Source organism: Primulina tabacum, chromosome 3 (assembly GCF_025594145.1).
Source record: "Primulina tabacum isolate GXHZ01 chromosome 3, ASM2559414v2, whole genome shotgun sequence".
NCBI lineage: Eukaryota > Viridiplantae > Streptophyta > Magnoliopsida > Lamiales > Gesneriaceae > Primulina > Primulina tabacum.
In genome coordinates, this window is record NC_134552.1 from 30,027,663 (window position 1) to 30,054,890 (window position 27,228).

At 37.4% G+C, this 27,228-nt stretch overlaps 1 protein-coding gene across 1 annotated transcript; it reads right to left on the bottom strand.

The window, feature by feature from the left end:
• Positions 1 to 21,555: 21,555 nt before the first annotated feature.
• On the bottom strand, positions 21,556 to 24,348 carry LOC142538650 (uncharacterized). The gene is made up of 4 exons (XM_075643960.1): positions 23,024 to 24,348; positions 22,516 to 22,861; positions 21,727 to 22,215; positions 21,556 to 21,579 (listed from the first exon to the last, which is right to left on the bottom strand). The coding sequence occupies exons 1-4, from the start codon at positions 24,346 to 24,348 to the stop codon at positions 21,556 to 21,558; spliced, it is 2,184 nt and encodes a 727-aa protein (XP_075500075.1).
• Positions 24,349 to 27,228: the final 2,880 nt, after the last annotated feature.

Genomic DNA, 27,228 nt, shown 5'->3' on the forward strand with positions numbered 1-27,228 from the left:
ATTTTAAATGATTTATTAAGTTTTTAGTATTTCAAAATCCTAATTTAATTATTATGTGATTTTATGACTTTAAACTTTTAAAAAATTGTCATTTGTGCATTTATTTTAATTCGGGGAGTTTTTGTAAAATTATGTGTGAATTATATTTAAATTAGCTTGTTAATTATTAATTAAGCAATTTAATTACCCCTAATTACCACACACCACACACACGCGCGCGCGTTAACACTCAATCTCAATCTCACGCACACACACACTCCCAGACACACCATAGGTTTTCATTGCACACACCTCATTCCCATTTCATTTTCTTTAAAGAGAAACCTAGGGTTCTTAGTGCATTCAGTAGCAGCCACCCTTCCCCTCGATTTTTCATCACTTCACGTTGAATTTTCTTCAAGAAAATCGTGCGACGTTCGTCACGGATCAACCCTCGCATCCTTCCCGCTTCGGTATTGTCGGTTCGGTAATTTTGAATACCAAAAGGCATGTATATTCTCTCGTTTATGCATCGATCTCGTCATAGTATATGTTTTCATGTTTATTATGTGCAAAAATTTATGTTGATGTACAAAGTTTGAGCAAAAATTGGTTGGATCGATTTTGAAACAATTTTAGATCTGGAAACTCAAAATTTCATGTCATTTTAAATACTGCGACTTTTCGGTCGATTTTCTGGAATAACTTTCAACATATAAAATGTATTACTTTTTGATACCTTCAATTTGACAGTAAATTCGTAATTTTTGGACAAGAAACGAGTGAGTTATGATTGTTTTTGTGGGACTGCTCAAACTATAATTTTCTGAAGATGAGTTCTTCAAGTTTATTTGTTGCAGGTTTCGTTGGGAACCGTTGGGTGATCGCTTCCGCGTTTAAGTATTGTGAGTATGATGTTGGGATGACTTTCGATGCTTCGTTACCTGTCGATAGGCACTTGGTTGCACTAGAAGTCGTAGGAATTATTTTGGTGTCAAAATAGCGTGTTCACGATTTTAATAACGTGGTATGATTTGTTTCGTGGTTTGAGGCGTCCTGGGAGTTTGAAACATTGCCATAGCATCCTAGGATGGGTCTCGAGGTGTTTGTTCACGGTCCGCACGATCGAGTTAGGAGGATTAAGCCACAAGTTTATTAATTTCCGTTGGGTACCATTTTCAGAGTCTACACGGACCCGTAGCCGGACCATAACACGGGGTCCGTACCCTTGTTTTTTTCGGAGTGTGAGATTCCAGAGTATACACGGACCCGGCGCCAGACCCTGACACGGGGTCCGTGCCTTTGTTAAATACGTAGGTTAAGTTTGCAGAGGCTACACGGATCCAGACCCGGATGTGTACACGGGGTCTGTGTCCTCCATGTTTGGGAAAATATTGGGATTTGTTTTGGGGTTCGATGTCATGGTTTAGTACGATGATTAAACGAGATCGAGTCCCGAGAGATTTAGAACGTCATAAGAAATTTGTCGTTTTTAGATGTGAGCATAATTAATACGTCTAAGTTATGAAAGTTAAGTGCTTGAACTCTTATTAATATGTGCAGCAGTGGCCCCAACCGAGATTTAACGAATCCCACAACGCCATGTAAGTATGTTCGACGTGCAAAGGAAAATATATTTTATGTTTTTGAGGTATTATAAATGTCTTGTGACCAATTATGAACGGGTTTGGAAGTTGGTGAACGTATTCGAGGACCTCTCCACCCCGATAAAGCATGAACGGTTTAGATCAAGATTGAAAAGCGGTAAAGCATGACCAGGGACCAATCCACCCAGTAAAGCATGACCGAGAATCTCATATATGTGGTAGTGGATTTTTCCCTGCCAGACCAGTACTGTGGTTTAACTGATCAGGCACAATTGTGTATGGGTCACTTGCTTTGAAACATATCTCTACCTAAAATGATAATGTTATGCATGTTCAAGTATGTATGATACAAGTATGTTTATGAAAAGTTTTATGATGATGGCACGTCTATGATTATGATATTATGTTTAAGTTTCAAGCACGTACGTTCTACTTTATTGATGCATGTGGTTTTACTACATATTACTTGTTATATCAAATTTATACGTGTTGAGTCTTTAGACTCACTAGACTTGATCGATGCAGGTGAGGAAGACCATTAGGAGACTAGTGGTGTGGACCAATGAGCCGACTTGGACTGTGCAGGAGGCTAAACCCGAGGACCGCTTACGTTTTAAGACTTATGCACGATCAAATACTTGATTTTCATGAGTTGTGTTGACGACGTTTAAACGTTTTTTTTTTTTTGCAAACTTTGATGGTAGTTGTTTTATTCCAAATATTTTAGACAATCAAATATTTGTTAACGCAATTTGATGATTATGATTTATTTAAGAAAATTTTTATTTTTTCGCAAATTTTAAAATAATTTAAAATTATGGTACGTTACAGTTAACCCCACTAACTTTAAATAAAATCTCCTAATTTAAAAATAAATGCAAAAGTGACATCTTTAAAAGTTTTAAAATCATAAAATCACCTAATAATTAAATTAGGATTTTAAAATGCTGAAACTAAATAAATCATTTAAAATGATACGTTCTTGACTTAAATAAAATACCACATTTTAAAATCGTCAAAATCGTCGCTGGTCTCTTTTCCTCGATCCCGCATCGATTAATCGCCTGAAACATGAAACTCAAGAAAAAATTTTAACGTGCATCACATAAACATAAATAATTTAAAATAATGTAAACAAACAAATCATGCATCTCTAAAAATCGTTTTAAAATTAAATAAATAATTTAACAAATAAATAGATGCATGGGTTTTACGTTTACTGATTTTGGGCTCTACAATTCCTCCACCACTTAAATAAATTTTGTCCATGAAATTAAATCTTATCGAACAGCTCCGTGTAACGATTCCTCATGTTTTGCTCGGCCTCCCAAGTGGCCTCCTCCACTGACTGATTCAGCCACCGGACTTTGACCAACATGGTTACTTTGTTCCGAAATCTCCATTTCTGTAGGTCTAGGATTTTGACAGGTCTTTCTTCATACCACAGATCCAGAGCCAACTGCAACGGCTCAAAACTCAAAACATGTGAAGGATTTGCTAGGTACTTCCTCAGTATTGAATCGTGGAACACATTGTGTACGTCGGCCAGATTCCGCGGTAAAGCTACACGATAAGCAAGTTTCCCAACTTTGTCAAGAATTTCGAACGGTCCAATAAATCTCGGACTGAGCTTGCCTCTCTTCCCAAATCTCATAACACCCTTCATGGGTTCTATCTTCACGAAAATGTGATCACCTATGGCAAACTCAAGATCTCCCTTTCTCTTGTCAGCATAGCTCTTCTCGTGACTCTAGGCGGTCTTCATCCTGCCTCGGATCTTGACCACCACATCTGCAGTCTGCTGAATGATATCTGGACCAAGTTCTGATCTCTCACCGACTTCATCCCAATGAATCGGCGATCTACACTTCCTCCCATACAGTGCCTCGTAGGGAGCCATACCTATAGAAGATTGAAAGCTGTTGTTGTAGGTAAACTCCACTAGAGGTAACTTTGATTCCAAATTCCCATGGAAATCGATCACGCAGGTTCACAACAAATCCTCCAAAATCTAAATCACTCGCTCAGACTGACCATCTGTCTGAGCGTGAATTGCAGTACTGAATAGCAACTTCGTCCCCATGGCTGCATGTAAACTCTTCCAAAAGGACGGTGTGAATCTCGGGTCCCTGTCGGACACTATAGTAACTGGGATTCTGTGCAATCGAAATATCTCCCTGATATAGAGCTCCGCATACTGCGTCTTCACCGGTAAGAAATGAAATGACTTAGTCAGTCAATCCACTATAACCCAAATGACATTGGATCCCCTGACTGACCTCGGCAACCCAACAACGAAGTCCATGGTGACATTCTCCCATTTCCACTCGGGTATAGGGAGTGGCTTAAGCATTCCTGCTGGCCTCTGATGCTGTGCTTTCACTTTCTGACAAGTGAGGCATTCAGACACAAATTGACGGATGTCTCGCTTCATACCTGGCCACCCATACAAAATATGTAAATCCTTGTACATCTTAATACCTCCTAGATGGATAGAGAACGGAGATGTATGTGCCTCTGACAAAATATCTTCTCTCATCGAATCAACACTAGGCCCCCACATCCTTCCTCTGTACTTCACAATACCATCAGACACAGTGTAGAGTATACTGTCCTTGGCTTCATCCTTCAGTCACCAATTCTATAACTGCTCATCTGAAGACTGACCTCTATGGATTCGGTCTAGCAAGGAAGACTATACTGTCAGATTAGACAGTTTAGGAGCTCTATCACTATGATAAACCTCTAAACCAAACCTTTGAATCTCTGACTGAAGAGTTCTCTGAACTTACAACTGTGCTACGACTGCAACTTTCCTGATCAAGGCATCTGCCACAACATTAGCTTTCCCCGGATTGTAGCTAATTTCGCAATCGTAGTTTTTCACTAACTTTAACGACCGTCTTTGTCTCATATTCAGTTATTTCTATGTGAAGAAATACTTGAGACTCTTGTGATCAGTAAATATCTGGCATTTCTCGCCGTACAAATAATGTCTCCATATCTTCAGTGCAAAGACAATGACAGCTAAATCAAGATCATGAGTCGAGTAGTTCTTCTCATGCACCTTCAACTGTCTGGAGGCATAAGCTATAACCCGACCATGCTGCATCAAAACTGCGCCTAAACCGAGCAGAAGCATCGGTGTATAGCACAAAATTTCCTTGCCTGCTGGCATGGCTAACACTGGCGCTGTGATAAGAGATTGTTTCGAAGTATCAAAGCTCTTATGGCAATCATCACTCCACAAAAAGTTGGCATTCTTCTTGGTCAATGAGGTGAGTGGCACTGCTATCAAAGAAAATCCCTGAATGAATTTCATGTAGTAGCTTGCTAAGCCTAGAAAACTGCGGATCTCTGACGCATTCTTCGGCTCAACCCATTCCTTAACTGCTGCCACCTTAGCTGGATCCACCTCGACACCACTGCTAGATAATATATGCCCCAAAAACACTACCTTCTCCAACCAGAATTTACACTTACTGAATTTTGCAAACAACTTGCGACTCTGAAAGACCTGCAAAATTGTACCCAAGTGTTGATTGTGCTCCTCATGGCTCTTCGAGTAGATGAGAATGTCGTCAATGAACACTATGACAAACTGATCTAGGTAGGGCTGAAATACTCGATTCATGAGGTCCATAAATATCGCTGGAGCATTCCTCAGTCCAAACGACGTTACTAAGAACTCGTAGTGCCCATACCTGGTTCTGAAGGCTGTCTTATGAACATCTGCACCATTTACCTTCAGCTGATGATACCCTGATCGTAGATCTATCTTGGTGAACATTGCAGCTCTCTGCAACTGATCAAACAAGTCCTCGATCCTTGGAAGTGGGTATTTATTCTTGATCATTACCTTGTCTAGTTCTCGGTAATCGATACACAACCTCATGCTCTCATCCTTCTTCTTTACAAAGAGTAATGGTGCGCCCCATGGTGAGAAACTAGGGCGGATGAATTCTTTATCTAGAAGCTCCTGAATCTGCTGTTTGAGTTCTAACATCTCAGCTGGAGCTAACCGGTACGGTGCCTTTGAGATTGGCACGGTAAGTGGCACAAGGTCAATGGAAAACTCCACCTCTATCTCTTGTGGAAGGCCCGTGATGTCATTTGGAAAGACGTCAGGAAAATATCTGAATACTAGTACATCAGATATTGACGGAGTGGGTGCGTCAGGCGCTGAAACAATGCTGGCCAAGAAAGCCTGACAATCCTTATGAATAAGTCTCCGTGCCTGCATGCAAGAGATCATGCGGGGGAAATTTCTCCATCTATCTGGCTCAAAGTCTTAAAAATGGGTGGTCCTCGGGTTTAGCCTCCTGCACAATCCAAGTCGGCTCATTGGTCCCCACCCCTCGTCTCCTCAAAGTCTTCCTCATCTGCATCGATCAAGTCTAGTGAGTCTAAAGACTCAACATGTATAAATTGGAGATAACAAGTAATACGTAATAAAACCACATGCAACTTAAAAACAGAACGTACATACATAAACTTGAACGTAATAACATAAACATAGACGTGCCATCACCATAAAACTTTTCATAAACATACTTGCATCATAAATACTTGAACAAGCATAAACTTCATCATTTTACGTTGAGAAATGTCTCAAATAAAGTGTCTCATACATAAATGTGCCTGATCAGACTAAACCATAGTACTGGGCTGGCAGAGAAAATCCACTACCACATACATGAGATCCCCGGTTATGCTTTACCGGGTGGATTGGTCCCTGGTCATGCTTTCCCAATCCTGATCTAAACCCTGTCATGCTTTACTGGGGTGGAGAGGTCCTTGTCCACCTTCACCGAATTCCAAACCCGTTCATAATTGATCACAAGACATTTAGCATACCTCAAAAATAAAATATTTTCCCATTTCGCACGTCGAACATACTTACATGGTGTTGAGGGATTCATTGGATCTCGCTTGAGGCCACTGCTGCACATACTAATATGAGTTCAATCACTTATCTTTCATAACTTAGACGTTTTATTCATGCTCACACCCAAAAATTAAAAATTTCTTATGACGTTCTAAATCTCTCGGGACTCGACCTCGTTTAATCATCGTACTAAACCATGACATCGAACCCCAAAACAATCCCTATATTTTCCAAAACATGGAAGACATGACCCCGTGTACGCATCCGGGTCTGGGTCCGTCTAGCCTCGGCAAACTTAACCTACAGAATTAACAACGGCACGGACCCTGTGTCAGGGTCTGGCTCCGGGTCCGTGTAGACTCTGTAATTTCACACTCCGAGAGAAACAAGGGCACAGACCCCGTGTCAATGTCCGGCTCCGGGTCCGAGCAGACTCTGAAAATGGTAAACCAACGGAAATCACTACACTTGTGGCTTACTCCTCCTAACTCGATCGTGTGGACCGTGAACCAACACCTCGAGACCAATCCTAGGATGCTATGGCAATGATTCAAACTCCCATGACGCCTCAAAGAACGATACAAATCATACAACGCAACTCAAACCGTGAACACATTATTTTGACACCAAAATGCTTCCTCCGACTTCTAATGCAACCAAGTGCCTATCGACACGTAACGACGCACCACAAATCATCCCAAAATCATACTCAAAATACTTAAACGCAGCAGCAATCACCCAATGGTTCCCAACGAAGCTTGCAACAAATAAACTTCAAGAACACGTCCAGAACACATTTTCGAAAATTACAGTTTGAGCAGTCTCACGAAAACAATAATAACTCATTCGTTTTTTGTTCAAAAATTACGAATTTACTGTCAAATTGAAGGTATCAAAAAGTACTACATTTTATATGTTGAAAGTTTTCTAGAAAGTCGACCAAATTTTTTCAAAAATCGAAATGACAGCAGAATTCTGGTTTCCAGATCTAAAATCGTTTCAAAATCGATCCAACCAATTTTCGCTCAAACTTTGCACAACATTCATGAATTTTTACACATAATAAACATAAGAACATGTACTATAACGAGATCGATGCATAAACAAAATAATATACTTGCCTTTTGATCTTTAAAATTACCGAAACGACGATACCGAAGCGGGAATGATGCGAGGGTTGATCGGGAATGATTTGTGGCTCAATTTTCTTGAAGAAACCAACGTGATTCTACAGAACTTTGACAAGGGAAGGTGGCTGCTGAAAGCACTAAGAACCCTAGGTTTTGTTGTTTAAAGAAAATGAAATGAATGCTAATGAAATGTGTGTGTGAGTTAGCCGATGTGTGTGTGTGTATGTGTGTGTGCGTGTGTTTGAGTAAATAATTAGGGGGAGTTTAGCTTAAATAAAAAATTAAATTATAATTAAAAATGTTAAATCCCACTAACTTTAATAAAATCTCCTAATTTAAAAAGAAAATGCACAAGTGACAAATCTTTAAAAGTTTTAAAATCTTAAAATCACCTAATAATTAAATTAGGCTTTTAAAATGCTATGACTAAATAAATCATTTAAAATGATACTTTCTTGACTTGAAATAAAATATCATATTTTAAAATCGCCAAAATCGTCGCCGGTTTCTTTTCCCCGATCCCGCATCGAATAATCGCCTGAAACATGAAACTCAAGAAAACATTTTAACGTGCATCGCATAAACATAAATAATTTAAAATAATGAAAAAAAACAAATCATGCATCGCTAAAAATATTTTTAAAATTAATTAAATAATTTAACAAATAAATAGATGCATGAGTTTTACGTGTACTGATTTTGGGCTCTACATGTCCCATGCTTCCTCTTCCTCTAATTTGTTCAGTAATTGTTGCACATGCGCCTTCCACATAGAGGTTGCAGCTACCTTCTTTCCTTTTTGATTCAAAAAAATCATCAACCTCCTCAATAAGAGGCTGAATTATCGGCCTAGGCGGCACGATAACCGTAGGCTTGAGGATTCTTTCCAAACACCGAGCTTGGAGTTGGAGTCTGCATGTAAACTAGACTTTCTTTCTTACTCTTGATACGAAATTTGATGGGTCCAAAATCTCCATTGTAATACCTAGCCTCGACTGTACTTGTGCTTATTTGAAAAGGCTGTCCATCCACTTCCACAACCTCCACAACATCCCTTTTCCAAAATAATAACAGTTGGTGCATCGAGGATGGGATGCACTGGTTTGCATGGATCCAATCCCTGCCTAGAAATGCTTGGAAGTTGGCCGGCGAGTTTACCACGAAAAATGAAAACAAAGACAACATGCTCCCCACAGTAACATCAGTGGGGAATACCCCAATGGTCTTGCTGGTTTCCCCTGTAAATGCTGCAACAAAGACTTCTGTAGGAATTAAGTCTTCTTCAATCTTGCCTAGACTTTTTAGCATTCTTACCAGAAGAACATTCACAGCCGAACCATTGTCAATCAAGACCCTAGACATCAGCTTCCCATTCACGTGGGCTTTGATATATAAAGGCCTTATGTGCTTAGTCATAGCGGCTGTCGGCTTTTCCAAAATCACTTGCTTAGGCTTGTTAGGGTGATCTTCCCTGTTGATAACCCCTGAACCTCTTGTGGAGAGTCTACTGTCCACCTTTACCTCTTCATCTGCAAATTCTGACACTGACTCCCCACACTCTTCATCGACAAGTTTGAACCTTTCTGGTAACATCACCACTCTTGTGGCACAATCCGCTGGGATGTGGAACTTCCCTACACAGAAACCGATGGTTTTATTTTCTTAATCCTCATCCTCGCTCAGCAAATCATCGTCTTCGTCTACCAACTTATCTTCACCGGCGGACCTACCAAACTTGGACTTACTCTCCACTCGATCTCCTTCAATTGTGGGCTCATTTATCAACTTAGCGGACTCTTCTCTTCTCACGATAGCTCTTTCTGTGGTGATCTGGACGCTAATTCATTTCTTAATCATTTTTGGGAATAATTGAATCACTTAAGATAAACAGGGTCTAATTTTTTTTTTAAATACAAGTGCGGAAACGTAATGTAATCAATCCGATATATATATCAAAAGTAAAGTACATGTCTTGTACTCAATACATTAAAATCAAACTAGGGTTCAACCACTAAATATCAAGTGCTGAAACCTATTCTGATCACAAGAGTCTAAAATATCTATTTTCACCATCAGAATTGAATATGAGGCAGCGAAAATAGCTTGATTTATTGAAAAATTTTGATTGTGAAATCAAATACAATTCGGAGAAATCTAATGCAGCAGCTGATGCAGTGAGTCGAAAGGTATGTTCTTTATCTTTATCGACGCTTGGTGTTTCAAATGTGATAGAAGATTTCTGTCTTTCTGAATAAATATTTGAGACAAATTGTCAACCGTTGAGACTATATACTATTCGAGTCGAACCAGAGCTGATTTTGAGAATTAAAGTGGCTCAAAAAGTTGATCAAAATGTTCAGAATTCGATATCGATGGTGAGAACAGCGCATCGATCAGAGTATCAGGTTCGTGACAGTGTATTATATGTGAATAATCGTCTTGGTGTGCCAGATATTTCAGATTTAAAACGATAGATATTGTCAGAAGCGCACAGTTGTCGATCTAGTATTCATCCTGGTGGCATGAAAATGTACAATGATTTTAAAAGACAATTTTGGTGGAAACAGATAAAAGCTGATATTGCTGAATTTGTATCCAAGTTTCTGAATTGCCAACAGGTGAAAGTCGAAAGAAAGAAACCAGGAGGACTGTTACAGAGCTTATCTATTCCTGAATGGAAATGGGATCACATTTCTATGGATTTTGTGACGAAGCTACCGAGATCCTCCCGAGGTTGTGATGCAATTTGGGTCGTGATTGACAGATTGACCAAATCAACATGTTTTATTCCGTACAAGATGATGTACAAACATGACCAGATGGCAGAGATCTATGTCAGAGAGATGGTCAGATTGCATGGAGTGTCGAAGTCGGTTGTAGCAGAGCGTGATCCTCAGTTTACTTCGCACTTTTGGCATAGTTTACAGCAGGCTCTAGGTACGAAGTTACATCTTAGTACCGCATATCATTCTCAGACCGACGTACAGTCAGAGCGGACTATCCAGACACTGGAGGATATGCTTAGAGCTGTAGTGCTTGATTTTAGCACTAGTTGGCAAGAATCTTTGCCACTTTGTTAGTTTTCGTACAACAACAACTATCAGACAAGTATTGAGATAGCATCATTTGAAGCGTTGTACGGCAAGAAGTGCAGATCCCCTCTGTATTGGGATGATATCTCTGAGGTACCTGAGATTGGGCCTGATATGATAAGAGATATGACAGAGAAAGTAAAATTGATTCAGAAAAGAATGAAGACAGCTCAGCCAGACAAGGCAGAACTTGATGCGACTCTGAGTTGTTTTGAGAAACCGATTCAGATTATCGATCGTAAAGAAAAGCAGCTCAGAACGAAGACTATTCCGCTTATGAAAGTTCAGTGGAGTCGTCATGGCATCGAAGAAACTACCTGGGAGACTGAGCCAGATATGAGACAGAGATTTCAAGAGTTGTTTCACTAATGTGAGTTTTCTGTTTAGCTTCTGTTATACATTTCTTTCTGATATGATTTGATTGCCTGTGATTTCGAGGACGAAATCGGATTTTAGGGGGGGGGAATGTAATGCCCGAGAATTTTGTTATTATAATCTGAAATGATTTGTTGAGAATTGATGTGATTATAGACGGAAAAGGATCGGACCGGGGAAGACCGGAGAAGGAATGTTATGTGCGAGGACTGAGCACCTCGCGCATATGCGCGACCCAGCCGGGCGCATATGCGCGAGGTAGGCATAGAACCTCGGGCATATGCGCGACAAGGTCCGGCGCATATGCACGAGTATTGCAGAGAATTGCAAAGAACCTCGCGCATATGCGCCGAGCGAGAGCGCGCATATGCGCGAGCTGCCGTGAGATGAAGCGCCGAGACATAGTGTCTCACGCATATGCGCCGACGTCTTGCGCATATGCGCGACCTACCTCGGCGCATATGCGCCAGACACTATGTCTCGGCGCGTCATCTCACGGCAGCTCGCGCATATGCGCGCCCTCGCTCGGCGCATATGCGCGAGGTTCTTTGCAATTCTCTGCCATACTCGCGCATATGCGCCGGTCCTTGTCGCGCATATGCGCGAGGTTCTCTGCCTACCTCACGCATATGCGCCCGGCTGGGTCGCGCATATGCTCGAGGTGCTCAGTCCTCGCACATAACATTCCTTCTCCGGTCTTCCCCGGTCCTATCCTTTTCCGTCTATAATCACATCAATTCTTAACAAATCATTTCAGATTATAATAACAAAATTCTCGAGCATTACACTTTCTCTCAACAGTCTTCTTTTCCGAGTCCTATTCAGTGCCCTAGGGAACTTTTTGTGTTGAGCCACTCTCCAAGACTCACCAAACTTGCACCTAGCAGGAAGCACATACCAGGTTTTTTCCCCTCTGCCCTCCATCATTTTTTACTTTGCAACTTCACACACACACCAATTTATATTTTGATCAGCTGTTTTCTTCTCGATTTCAATCATTTGCGACTCAACTCTACATGTGTCTCTCCTATCTGAGTATCTATGGTATTGATTCCATGATGATTCCGCTCTTAACCATTAATTCTCAGACACTGACCTCTCGAAGAAACATTTGTTCCTCGGCCTATAGGCCGCAGATTCACCAACATCTCTGGGAAATGTTGCTGAGCTTTTCTTACTAGATCAGTAATATGCCTTCCATTAGCTTCTAAAATTGACCCTTCGGGATCCAGCATTTCTTAATTATTCGGTCTTTCACAGAAAAGGATCGGCTTCTTTTCTCGTTGAGAAGATCTCTCAAATCTGTCACATTCACTTTAACAGAAGCTAGGGAAAAAGGGTCTTCATCCACTGCCATGGACTCTTGTTTCAGGGAACTTAAAGATTCCCTTGTTAATTATCCCCTACAAAATATTTTTGAAATCCCAACAAGATTTAGTAGTGTGATTGTATGAGTTGTGGTACTTACAATATTCTCCACCTTTAAACTCTTCTTTGGCTGGCATCCTGTGATCAGGTGGAAATGTGATGAATTTTTCTTTTACCAAAAAATCAAAAACTTCCTCGATCTTTGACTGAAACGTCTGCCTTTTTTATTGCTTAAAAAGTACTAGAAATTTTTTTTTAAAAACCTCACATAGCATTCGGCCGAACCATAAAATATTTTTGACATCATTTTAAAGTAAAACAACCACCTAGCATTTAAAAAATCAAAGGAAAATAGTTTAAAGCATAAAATCGTCCAACATTTTACTAAACATAAAAATACCATTTGAGAAGTATAGCTCATACTATAACCTCTCAAAACCCACTCATAAATAAATTGTCGTAAAAATATCTTGAACGTCACTTAAAATCATAGATCATAAACTAGTGCCGAAACTAGCGTCGGTCCTCGAGTTATGTGCACCTTCAGTCCAGCAAAGTAAACCATCAAGACCTCCATTAACATAATCACCTGCATCAATCACACCTAGTGAGTCTAAAGACTCAACACACCATAATCTTGATAACAAGTACTACATATACAGATCACATGCAACATTGAAAAATACTTGTAGATGCATGAATTTTAATCAATAACATTTTCGTAAACATTTTCATGATGCATAAACTTTAAATAAAAACATTTTCATAATGATACTTCAACTTTAAACATAAACATTTTCGTAAACCTTTTCATATCATCATCAACATATTCATATGAACATGCATAACATAAACCTCAACATTTTATTTTTCTTCATTTCATAACATGTATCCTTTCATCATGATCATAAAAATTTTCCTTTTCTTTATTGAATTCAGATCGTTAATTGTGACTTTCCTCAAACCTCAAAAAGTCGATGGATCCATCTACATGTAACCACAGTACTGGCGGCGGGGACATCAGCGAAACTCTCATTCGTCAATTGAGCCTTGGCCTATTCTCATCGAATGAAAATACGATCGTCGGGGCTCCCTCTGGGGCCTTTTCCCATAAATGGGCTCCCTCTGGGGCCTTCTCCCTTCACGATATTCCCATTCTTACCTCAAACCTCATAATCTCAATAATCAAAATTACTTCACTTTCTTCAACGTTTTACATTCTCATTACTTAAAAAAAAAACATGTGTAACATAACATTTTGTTTTTGAAACCAAGCATGCAATATGTCTTTTAAATGTCAACATTAAATCATAAAAATTCAATAGACATTTAAAAATCATAATTTAATCATGTAAAGTTTCATAAACATTTAAAATTAATCAAAATAACAATAAAACAGCATTTAGAGCACTGCTATGACATTTACTAATTTCTAGGTGTAAAATGACCGTTTTACCCCTAGACGTAAAATTTCACGTTTTTGACTTTTTCTCAATTTCATTTGCTCTAACATGTCCCAAATAATTATTTAAGCTTACATGAATTTTCTCATATTTTTATTTGGCTAAAATCAAGACTTTTAAATTAATCTTTAAATAAGACGTATTACTGCGTTTTAATCTCGAATTAAACCAAAACTTAATATAAAATTCCCAAATTAAAAAATTTGCCTTTTAATAATTATTTGAGCTTAAACATAATTTTTCATAATTTTATTAAGCTAAAATCTAGGCGTTTCAATTAATTCGTTAATTAGTGTTTCGTGCGGCGATTAAATCCCAGATAAATCCAAAACTCATTATTTTGATCCCTAATTTTAAACATAGAATTTTTATTATTTATTATATCCTTCCAAGTCATGAGCCACACCCGTGGACCCATGGATTCAATTTTAGCATTTTAATTTCGAAATATTGACCCATTGTCAAACGAGACATACATGCTTCTAACCCACCTAGGCACCCTTGAGCAAACGAGACATACATGCTTCTAACCACTTCATGCTTAAACCGACTCGAACCGGACTTGAACCAGGCCCTAGATGTTACCCTTAGACACAAATTAAGACCATGGTTAAGCCCTTTTTTACTCAGAACCAGCGCCTAAGTCCCAAAAATCAGAAACGCGACAGCCCCTCATGTGAGGCCAATTTCTGTGCAGCTTTCGCGTTTCTGTTCCAGCACTCTACCCGACAATCCAGCCAATGAACCACCACCACAAGACTCAACCTAGGACCCTAAGGCACTACCATAACCACTACCCCAGGCTCTGGAACGAACCAAGCCCCTAAAACCGAAGCTACCCCAGCAGGACCTGTCATGGCCGAGAATTTCACTCCTGCAACGACTCTTGTTTTCTATTGCTATCCACCAAACCAGCGAGCCAGCCCTTGAACCATCCCCTCAATCACTATCCTAGGACCCTAATCCCTTGACCTAGCCCAGCTCAGAGCCCCCAGGCCGAGCCCCTTCCTCCCTGCAACAGCTGCCAACATGCGCAACTTCCACAGCTTGTTCTCGGGTGGAGTCCTTGTTGGCAAGGACTCCTCCCAGCCCCTGGTTTTCGAGTCCTAGCGTGGCTAGGACTCATTACTTGACTCAACCACGTCCTTAGCTAGCCGTGGTCCCAAGCCAAGACACAGCGAAGCCACAAAAGCCCAAAACCAAACCCCTCCTCCCCACCATGACATCAACATTTTAACAGCTTGTTTCTTTTGTTTTTGCAGCGTGTGTGGGGTGTGTCTAAGGCCTCAAACTCGTGTAAAACATGCCCTATATCATCCTAATTCATGGCAGCCCCTTTAGGCACATAATAAACATGTTTTGGAATGAAAACCCAAGCCTTAAAAATCACTTATGAAGTATATACGAAAATATAATATGATGACACTTGATTTTTGTGTAAAACTCAATTAAATAAATACTATGGTGTGATAGATGTTTGAAGGAAAGAAATATGGCATGCCTTTGCCTATATAACGCACGAAAAACCGTTGACAATTGCAAAGAACGACGGCTTGAAAACCTTGCAACTTATGATGCTTTTCCCTTGAATTTACAAAATTTTCTCTTCAAAATATGTTGTATGTGCCGTGTAACTTGAAAGAAAAGTGTTTGTTGTGAATTGAAAGTGTGGGGCATGTGATGTGTAGTTTTTGTGGTGGGGTTTAGAACTTTAAATATTTAATTAAGTTGCTAATAAGGCTTAAGCCCCCTAAGTAGGTAATTTAGGCCCATTAGTGCACAATTAAAATATTAAAAATAATTTTGCTTGAAAAAGTTTGTGAATTTATTAGCCGAGTTGTCAAAACGTTCGTATTTTGTTGAAAGACCCACACCGATAAAATTTACGTCCCGGCGTATAAAATCACCTCGAAACCCCATATTTTCAAAAATAAGAAAAAGCATCACCCTTAATTTAAATAATTAAAAACAAATAACCAATAAAAATATTTTCTATTTTTCAGCCCTCGGTCTCCGTTCGTCGATCGCAACTTGAATAACCTTTAAAAGTACATTTTAATGCAACCATGTAGAAAAATATATTTTAAACATGTCAATATGAACAACATAATTAATTAATGCAATTAAAACAATTAATTAAAATATAAGAGAATTTAATAATTGCATGCATGCGGTTTGCGTGAACCTTTAAATTTTCGAGGCGTTATATTGACACATCAAACGTGTACTGCATATCCTTTGGGAGTTGGGAGCTATTCTTCTTCTCAGGTTCTGCCGGCTTTTTTTTTAGCAGGGGAATTGTAAAAGAACCAGTTGATCGAATTTCTGCCAATATCACATCTTCCATCTCCTGATAATAAGACCCCATAGCAGTTCTCTTTTTGTACGACTCTTCCCGCAACAGTTCTTCGAATTCAACAACCTTCGCAGCCAGCTCAAAGAAATCCCTAAACTCCATACCTTGGAATTTCTTCTTTAATTCAAATCCAGCCCCTTTTGTGCCATCTTCACGAACTCGGTCTCAGGTAAGAACAACTTACACCTATTCTTCATCTTTTTGAACATGTCGATAAAAGACTCCACAGATTCTCCTTTCTTTTGGGTGATCCTGGATACATCGGCATCACACACTTATGGCTCTATATTATAGAATTGAATGAGAAATTGTCTTTCCATCTATAGCCAACTCATTATTGGATTTCTGGGGAGTGAGGCATACCAAGAAAATGTAGTCCCTCTGAGAAAATTCGTGAATAGTCGCAACGTTAAATTTTTGAAGTTCTCCAAGTTGGCTAACTCCCCGCACTGGATGATAAACTTCGCTATGTGTTCCATGCTAGACTGGCCATCCTCCCCAGGGAATAAACTAAAATCATGAACACTATAACCCCTTGGGTACGGGTTATTCACGTCTATTGTTGCAACTTTGATTGTTGCACTCCCAAGAGCAGGTTGTCCACAAGTAGTATAATTCGGTGAGTTCGAATATCATATCCACATGGAAGCTAAGGTAATTACAAGTCCACTACAATGTCTTTTTGTTTTTGTTTTTGTTTTATTTTTTTTAATAGCTTGAATCTTTAATTGGTAATTTTTAATTGTATAAAATTTTAATTTAAGTAGTTGAGATTAAAGGATCCACTCTTGGTATTTTAATAAAGTTAACATTAATGAACATTATTGAAATCCACTTAATAAAATTGGTCCAATATATATTAAATAATCATATTTTTATTATGTTATATATTATTATCTTATAAGTATATAATATATACCAAAACTTGTAAATGTTGTCAAGTATTTATTGTGCTATATATATATTTTTAAACACTAAATCAAGGTTCCCACTTTAAATGGTTGGTAAAACCAAACAAACATTTAAATGGTACCAAGAAATTAATATTATGATACATTCATATATAATAAATCAAGGCATCCACTTTAAATGGTTGGTAATACCAAACTAACATTTAAATGGTTCCAAGAATTTAGTGTAACATATAGCAACAATAAATCAAAACTCCCACTTATAAGTAGGGTGTAATAATACTTAAAGAAATAAATATAACATAAACAATAAATAATGATTAAATAATATAAAACATAGATTCTTACCTTTTAATAACCTTATTATCATGCCAAGAGTTTCACCTTTTCATCTCAACTTCGGGAAGTTATCTACTCATTATTCAAAGTGTAAAACTTTGAATATGAATTTAACATGCTAATTATATTTAAATGAAGAAATAAAGGGAAAACAAAGAGAGAAATATTATGAACTCAAAGGTTTGTTCATAAAATGAGGGATATCTCAATACATTACAATGCACCCCTATTAATAGCCAAATTTGGGGAGACAACTACAAATAAAATATTATTTTTTACACATAAGTCTTCATTGGTGTTCCAAGAAATTAATATTTTAATACACATCACTTTTGAAAATCTTCCCATCCGAATTTTCTTCTCCACATAAAAACAAACATGTAGATATATGAGTTGTTTGAATTGTGGTATTTTTTTTTAACCATTTGACCAAGTAATTTGAGAGATATGGTCAAAATACTAGAGCATGGTAAAACTGCCACTTCTTTGGTAACTTTAATTGTTGCTTAATTTGATCCCATTTGTGAGAAGATTTTTAATCTCGTGCTTGCCACCAATATTGTAGATATTAACATCAACTTTCTACAGGTCAAATAATCATCTTAATCCCATTTTCAACGCCAAGTTTATTTTTGTTTTATCGAACCTGTAAAAAATTAGTAAAAACTTATAATTACACAACTACTTATTTTTTATACAATTTATTATAAAACATATAATATTTAAACATTTAATAAAACAAAAACTATATATTTATATTATAAAACATTTAATTAATATACAATTTTTTATCTTTATCACACCCCCCAACTAGCTTATTGCTAGTCCCTAGCAATTTAAGCGTTAATAGCAACACAAAACATATTGATTAATTTAAATAGAAATGTAATCAGAACTATCCAAGTATTTAAATTAAATTTGAAAACTGTCAAAGTTATATGAAGATCATTATAATTATAATTTATGAAATAATCTGAACTGATCAATTCAAAACTTATTTTCAGGTAGTTAAATGTACATGGCCTTCAGAAATTCCTAGTAAGAGTCTCAACTCCATATTCTCACAGGTTAATAAGTGTTTCAATTTATGGGAATGATTTCTCTCATGGAGTTGGAATACAGATAAATGCTCAGGAAAATGGTTTACAGAATGCAGACAGACAAACGAGCCAAACTAATCAAAAGATAGGAAATCCATTGATTTAAAATCCAGTTGTTCTTATTATATAATTTTTTCCTGATTTTTTTTACATAATGGAATCAGACTAAGTTTATGCTTCTTGACCACATATTTATTTAATTTGTACAATGTATTTCTCTATTTTTGTTTTCATTTTTTATTTGTATTTTTATGAGAGATAAATGGGTCGCAGCATGTAACTTAAAAATTACATAGATCTTCAACATCTTTCTTTTTTTTCTTTTTTTTCAGGAAATAGCAATTTTTTTTTTTCAAAATAAGAACACAAGATCTAAACAATAGATAGCCTCTCTGATGATCGATAAAGGCTCGCAAGCTGTTTTCTCAATCCTCTCCACTCACTCACAAAATATGTGTGAGTTTAAAAATTTTAGGCACTCTTATCAGGTATATCTTGGGCCATATACTTTAATAACTGATTTTATCACAATGGTTAATCATTCAAAAAGATTTCATAAATCATATTTTTATAGTGATCAAAATATTAAAATTGACTTTTTTTTTTCAAATAAAAATTTAAACATCCTTAGATAGATTATTACAATTTCTAATCTAAACCTTTCGAACATGTAATGTATGATATTTTTGCAAAAATTACTAAGATACAAACAATAAACATTTTTTAATTTTAAAAAAAAATTTGAAAATTTTTTTTTAAAATTTTTAAGTTTGTTCTCCCCCCAATCAGAATATGACATTGTCCCTAATGTCAAAAAAACTATTAATAAAGAGTACATAATGAAAGAGATATCACCTGGAATTTTATTGAAGATAACAAACTGAAACAAACGCAAACTAATCCACGATTTTTGAATCAATGATCCAACTTTCTTTTCTTACTGCTTGATTGCGACCAATTGATATTTTTTATCATCGGATCAGGTTTATGAATAAAAGCTTTCAAATAATCAAATAATTGGTCGGCAGTCGGAGCACAGATGAGCATCCGTCGTGAATTTTCTGAAATGAAATTCTGTTCCACAGCTTTATAAAGAAATGTCAACAAACTGTCATAATAATTATTGACATTCAACAAGCCCACAGGTTTATTATGGATATTAAGTTGTGCCCAAGAAACAGTGTGAAAAATTTCTTCTAATGTACCAAAACCACCTGGTAGTGCGATGAAAGCATCAGAATTTTCAATCATTTTGATGATTCTTTCATACATAGAAGAAACTTTTAATTCCTCCCCAATCGTAACACCTGTAATATTTCCTTCAGCTAAAGCTGTATGAATAATATCTAAAACCTGACTACCTCCAAGATGAGCAGATGTTGAAATATATCCCATTAACCCAATATTACCTCCCCCATATACCAAGTGAATTTTTCTCCCAGCCAATATCTTTCCTAGTTTATTCGCTTCTTCTACAAATAATTCATTTTTTCCAGAACTCGACCCACAAAATACACAAATATTTTTCAATGTTTGTGCAGAGGATCCAACCATGTTTTTAATTTCTTTTTGGTCTGCGAAAATAGAGAGAAAGATGAGAGATTTTATAGGGGTAATATGTTATCATGACAAAACTATGGGTCATAGCTGTAAGAAGAATAAACAGCAAAAATAATAATGACACACATGCATATAAACTGTAGTGTGATTGTGGCTCACAATTTTCCTCTGGTTTTACGTCCAGAAACGGCTTCAACGCCTTCTATGAGTCGAGGATATGCTTCCCATCCAATTTTCTTATAAATTGGCAAACATGGTCTTTTTTAGTCGGATTCCCAAGACTATGACGCTCATCTTGAAATTGTTTCCATAAACGGAGAAGTTCAATATGCACATGTCCACTAGAATGCGTCTCAAGAGTCAATAAGATGTTATCTAAAGACTCCTTACTCAGTCCATTCTTAATAAAATCAATTTTATCTTCTCTGTTATCGGAAACACATCCCAAAGATCTGCATCGTTTGTCACAAGTCCATCTTGCACACTTATGACAAACCCCCAACCTTTTGGCCCTTCGTTTTTCGCATAAGTGCTTTTTCGTAATCCAGGCAAATACTGAATGAGCCATGATTGTAGAACTTCTCCTTCTAATCGGACCTTAGCTTCTATTACAAGACGAATATCTTCTAGAATTCCTTTTTGCATTAACAATCTCAATCTTTCACACCTACCTGCATAAATTTTTCTTAGAACATTTTCAGTAACAGAGGGAAAATATTTACAAATTTTTGAGAGATTTTCATCCATTTTGAAAAGAAAAAAAATGATTTTTTTTATTTTTGTATCAGCAATTGTGGGAAACTGATTTAACCGACTATGAGAGTCACGGAGTACCGTTATCCGTCATTTAACCGGGAAAATAAAAACATTAAGGAAACCTGAAATAAAAACAAACAAAATTAAATGCAACATAAAAATTTAAGAATCAGAAAGGGAAATAAACTCTTCTTGAAAGATTTCATTTTCCAAAAATGGTTTAAGCCTTTGTCCATTCACTTTAAAAACATCACCATTTTTAGGATTTTTCAATATCCACAGCTCCATAAGGATACACATGCATTACAACATATGGGCCTGTCCATCTTGATCGTAATTTACTGGGAATATGTGAAGTCGAGAATTATAAAGAAAAACTTTTTTACCAATCTCAAATGATTTTCTAATAATTGTTTTATCATGAAATGATTTGATTTTTGCTTTATAAATTCTTGAATTCTCATACGCATCATTTCTGAGTTCATTAAGTTGCAATTTGCGCAATTTGTTGCAATCATCCATGCTTGAATTAAAAGTTTTGATCGCCCAATAAGCTTTATGTTCCAATTCCACAAGCAAATGACAATGTTTTCCGTAAACCAACATAGTCTTTTACTAATTCCAACCACCTCTACTGCCTCATATTCAATTCTTTCTGCGAAAATAAATAACTCAAACTTTTATGATCTGTAAAAATTTCACATTTCTCACCGTATAAATAGTTCCGCCAAATCTTTAAGGCGAATACCACAGTCGCCAACTCCAAGTCATGCTTGGGATAATTTTTCTCGTATTCTATTACCTGACGAGAAGCGTAAGCGATCACTTTCCCACGTTGCATCAACACAACACCTAACCGCTGCTTTGACACATCTGTATAGACAACAAAATCCTTAGTACCACAAGGAAGTACTAACACAGGGGCAGAAGCTAACTTATCTTTCAAAGTTTGGAATGCTTGTTGGCATTCTATGGTCCATTCAAATTTGATAGCCTTTCGTGTCAAGCTCGTCAATGGCAATGCTATTTTTGAGAAATCCGCTATGAATCGTCTGTAATACCCTGCCAAACCAAGAAAACTTCGTACCTCTGGAACTGTCTTTGGAATGGACCGTTGTTTAATAGATTCAATCTTGGACGGATCGACTGCTATTCCTTCTTTTGACACGATATGGCCCAAAAACGCCACTTGCTCTAACCAGAACTCAAATTTCTTTAATTTCGCATGTAATTGATTCTCCCTCAATGTCTGTAACACGATCCTCAAATGCTCCTTATGAAGTTCTCGTGTCTTAGAATATATCAAAATGTCATCAATAAACACAATCACAAAAGCATCCAAATACGGCTTAAAGACACGATCCATCAAATCCATAAACACTGACGGAGCATTAGTTAATCCAAACGACATCACCAAAATTTATTATGGCCATACCTCGTTCTAAAAGCAGTCTTTGGTATGTCCTCCGTTTTTACCTTCAATTGATGATATCCGGATCGAAGATTGATTTTTGAAAACACAATGGCTCCTTGTAATTTGATCAAAAAGATCATCGATTCGAGGCAAAGGATATTTATTTTTAATAGTAACCTTGTTGAGTTCTCGATAATCAATGCATAACCTCAACGATCCATCTTTCTTTTTCACGAACAAAATCGGAGCTCCCCATGGCGAGGAACTAGGACGGATGAAACCTTTATCTAATAGCTCCTGCAATTGATTATTCAATTCTTTCATCTCAGTTGGAGCCATTCTATACGGAGCTTTAGAAATTGGGGCTATACCTGGACTTAATTCAATAACAAACTCTACCTCTCGATAAGGAGGTAAACAAGGCACATCATCAGCAAATACGTCAGTATATTCCTGAACCACTTCAATATTCTGTAATTGCACATTACTGTCCCTATTCACATCCGATACTAAGGCCAGAAAACTAGTACATCCATTATTCAACAATTTAAAAGCTTGCAAGCATGAAATAATGGGAGTACTTATCGATGAGCCTAGACCGAAAATTTCATTATTCTCATGATCATCAATTAAAAACTCCACAGTCTTTCCCACACAATCAATTACGGCAAGATAAGAAGATTACCAGTCCACACCCAATATAACATCAAAGGCAACCATCGGAATCACAATAAAATCAGCATACAACAATCTCGTACCCATCTGTACCGAACATGCCTTAAGTATACTCGTAGGACAAATCTCATCACCAGAGGGCAACATAATATTGAAAGGTAAATACATAACAGTAGGTTCGCGAGATAAAGAGTGCATAAATACTTCAGACATAAAGGAATGAGTCGCACCAGTATCAATCAACGTAAATGCTTCCTTGCCAGATATTAGAATATTACCTGATATGACTGAAGAATCAGGATTGGCACCCTCTTTTGTCATTGTGATAATCCTGCCTTGAACCTTTCCTTTGTCAGAGGAGAGAGGAGACTTTTGTGCTGTATGCCCCATTTCCTTGCATCTATAACATCGTCCACTCCCAACTAAACACTCACCTTTGTGTGGCTTGCCACACTTAGGACATAACGGTCGCTCCGTATCTGAAGAAGGCGTAGAAGGTTTATTGTGTTGCTCCATCTTGCCTTTTCCTTTATAACCACCTCGAGTACTAGCACTTGTCCCTTGCCCTCTAGCTTGAAAAGCTTGCCTTCTTAACTGCCGTTCCTTTTCAATCTCTTGTTCGTCATGCTCGGCAAGTAAGGCTCGCTCAACGATTTCTTGATAAGTGATCGCTTTTGCCATGTGAACATCCCTTCTAATTTCCGGTTTCAACCCACGAAGGAAATGTTCTCCTTTGTCTTTATCATTTTCAGCAATAAACGGGACAAAAACACAGCCTTCTTTGAATTTCAAATTATACTCTACGACGGACATAGCATCTTGTTTCAACTCAAGAAATTCCTTAACTTTCTTAGCTTTAACTTCTCTTGAAAAGTACTTGGCATAAAATAACTCTTTGAACTCTTCCCATTTTAACTCGCGAACAATGACAGTCACTTTAGTAGCTTCCCTCCAGATGCGAGCAGCTTTCACTAGCATAAACACAGTACAGCTAACTCTATCTCGATCAGTGAACTTCAGGTAGTCAAATATAGCCCCCAATGATTTGACCCATTCAAGAGCTACAAGTGGATCGGCACCACCGGTAAATTCAGGAGGGTTCATCCGCCTGAATACTTCATACGAACCACCTTTGGTCTTTAACACTCTACCCTGTCCTCTTTCTTGACCACGGCCTTGATTTGGATGGTGGATACTCAGTAGCTGTTGAAGTTTTTCACTACATACCTTCACTTGTTCTTTCAATAGCTTACTAAATTCATCTACAACTTTTACAGTCTTATCAGTGGGAGGGGTCCTTTTGTCCCCTTTTTTAGTCTTTCGTTTAGGAGGCATTTCCTACACATAAGCTCAACTAAACATAGATAGGAAGAAAGAATACATCAATGACAATGAAATAGAATCAACTTTCAAAGTTAAAATCAATAGATGCAGGATCGAAAACATACCAGATTGTCCTAGGTAGAAGAAGTCATATATGGTCCAAGAAATTTCGCTCTGATACCAATTGAAACACCCCACTCCCATGACAAAAACATTTTAAAGAAATAACATACGCGGAAGCCTTAATATTGAAAAGGAAAGAACACTATACTATTACATCATAAGCATTTTCAACACTAATAAACATGATCATTTACACAACATCATTCAATCCCACAGCTAAAAGCCAATACATTCAATAAAATACATGATATTTTAAAATTTCACATGTCTACTCTACCCCAAATAAAAGAGACATGATAAAAAGTCTTTCCCATGGCATTCTATATGACTTCTTCCGCCTCGAACAATCCGTGTCAATTATTTTTATCACCTGCATCACATGACATAACTGGAATGAGAATAAACTCAGTAAGTAGAAAGCTATACATAACAATTACATATATATAACTTTGGCTTAAAATGTGGTTATGGCAATGGCAATGAATGTAAAACGATACTATCTTCAATGAACATTACATAATCAAGGCAATATGGATAGTATCTCATGGCGTGAGGGAAAGGAAAGGAAATGATAATCTGTGACCTGTGACCTATGGATAGTATTTCTTTGACATATAAATATTTCAAAACTGTGAGAGATACTCATAATCATGTGATTGGCCAATGACATGCATGAATTACTATCATTCCTTGGCTTTAATCATAGGAACTCTAATTGAGGCATTTATACAAACACTTGGTAAGCACAATGGTGTATTAGCTCCTTGATCAATGAATTCAATGAAAATCCTTGAACAATGAACATACAACAATATATAAATCAAATATATACCAATGAAAGGAGCTAATTATCAATAAACATGACTTATATACATATATTCATCATATGAGCTTAAGGAGAAGTTTCTACTTACAACCCACAAGCACTATGGTTGCTATGATCACTTAGAAGAAGTTCCTACAAGTTAACACATGAATTTAATCATCAATCAACACTAACAAGCATAGGAAATTCAGTCAATCCAACATATATCTTCAACTTTCAAACCCTTCTCAACTCAAGACTATAACATCCTTACCTCAAAGCTTGAGAATTGAGGTAGGAGACTCTAGGTAGTATACTAAAATCCTTGAACTTGAGGTGGAAGATGAAGAGAGAAAAACCTTGGAGAGAAAAGCTTGAATCGATGGAATAGAAGGGAAAAGAGATGAGGAATGAAGAGAATAGTCTAGAAATGTGCTTAAAAGCATTCAGTTCCCCCAAAAACGTGTTTTTTATTTTTTATACAGGCTGCTGGGCGCATATGCGTGATTTTCCGGGCGCATATGCGCGCTCCCTTTGGTCCAAACATTAAACTTCAGCACCCGGCGCATATGCGCGAGTTCTGGCGCATATGCGCGCCACAATCTCCCGAAAAACTCATTTTTACCTTCCGAATTTGCAAAAGTGGCCAACATGAAAGTTGTAGCCATATGTGTTTTCTTGCATCTCCAATTGGCCTCATGTCATTTGACGGTCTGAGTAAAAAGTTATGCTCATTCTCGCAACATGTGTCAGTGCAAGAATAACGATATACACGACACACTTCGGGCCACTTTTGGCTCGTCTTCCCTATTGATTTGAACAAAACTCAAAACATAAAATTTATAGCCTTATATCTTATCTTTCTAATGAAAGTGGTCTCACATCATTTGGATCAATATACAAAATATTATGCTTAAAACCACAACTACTGCTATATTTTTCATACAATTTCTGCACTCCAATCTTCTAAAAACTATAGTCATCAAAGCATCCACTCCAAAACCTCCACCAAATCCAATACCAACACAAACTCAAACCATTCAACAACCATCAATGAACTCATTCCCCTCCATAACCATCAACAACTATGAACATAATACCAAAACAATAACAATATTTTAACCATCCCAATAAGCATAAACATAATCAATGACCATTCCACATAAACTCAACCACCAAAACCATATAAAATATCCATTACTATACCTTACCATAATAAATCATAAATTACACCATCAACAATAACATGATAAAATGTCGGGATATTAGGCCTTTTCCCTCACGGGCTTTCCACATGAGTCATTACTCATAGGACTCTCCACACCAGGTTCGTGAAGTGATACCTCCCCAAGTCTAGCTCAACTGGTACCAACTCTCTTTGAACTATGTACTTTTGCCAGGAGGTCATGGGTTTGAGACTTGGGGAGGTATCACTCCACCAACCTGGTGTGGAGAGTCCTATGAGTAATGACGCATATGGAAAGCCCGTGAGGAAAAAGGCCCCAGAGGGAACCCAAGATGGGACAAGGCCCCCGAGGGAGTCCAAGATCGGGATAGCCCATGGTCATTACAGATGCAGGTGAGGACGGGTACGAGGAGGCGAGAGGTGGGGACTAGTGAGTTGACTCGGACTGTGCGGAGGCCTAACCCGAGGACCGCCTAAATTTTCAAGAATTTTATGCATGTCGAGTTCATTTACTCTGAGTTTAAGGAAATTACTTCATGTTGTTTAAACAAGTACTTTTTGCAAGCTCGTTTTGATTGTGACACTGATGACATGGAAATAGTTTGTACATGTTTATATTTCAAATAATTAGTCAAGCATCTTATTTATATAGCATTTTGAAATATTATTACTTATTTAAGAAAAAATTTTATTTTCCGCAAAATTTTAAGTAGTTTTAAAGTACGGTACGTTACAGTTGGTATCAGAGTGGTGTTCTTGTAAAGGGTTATACCAACTG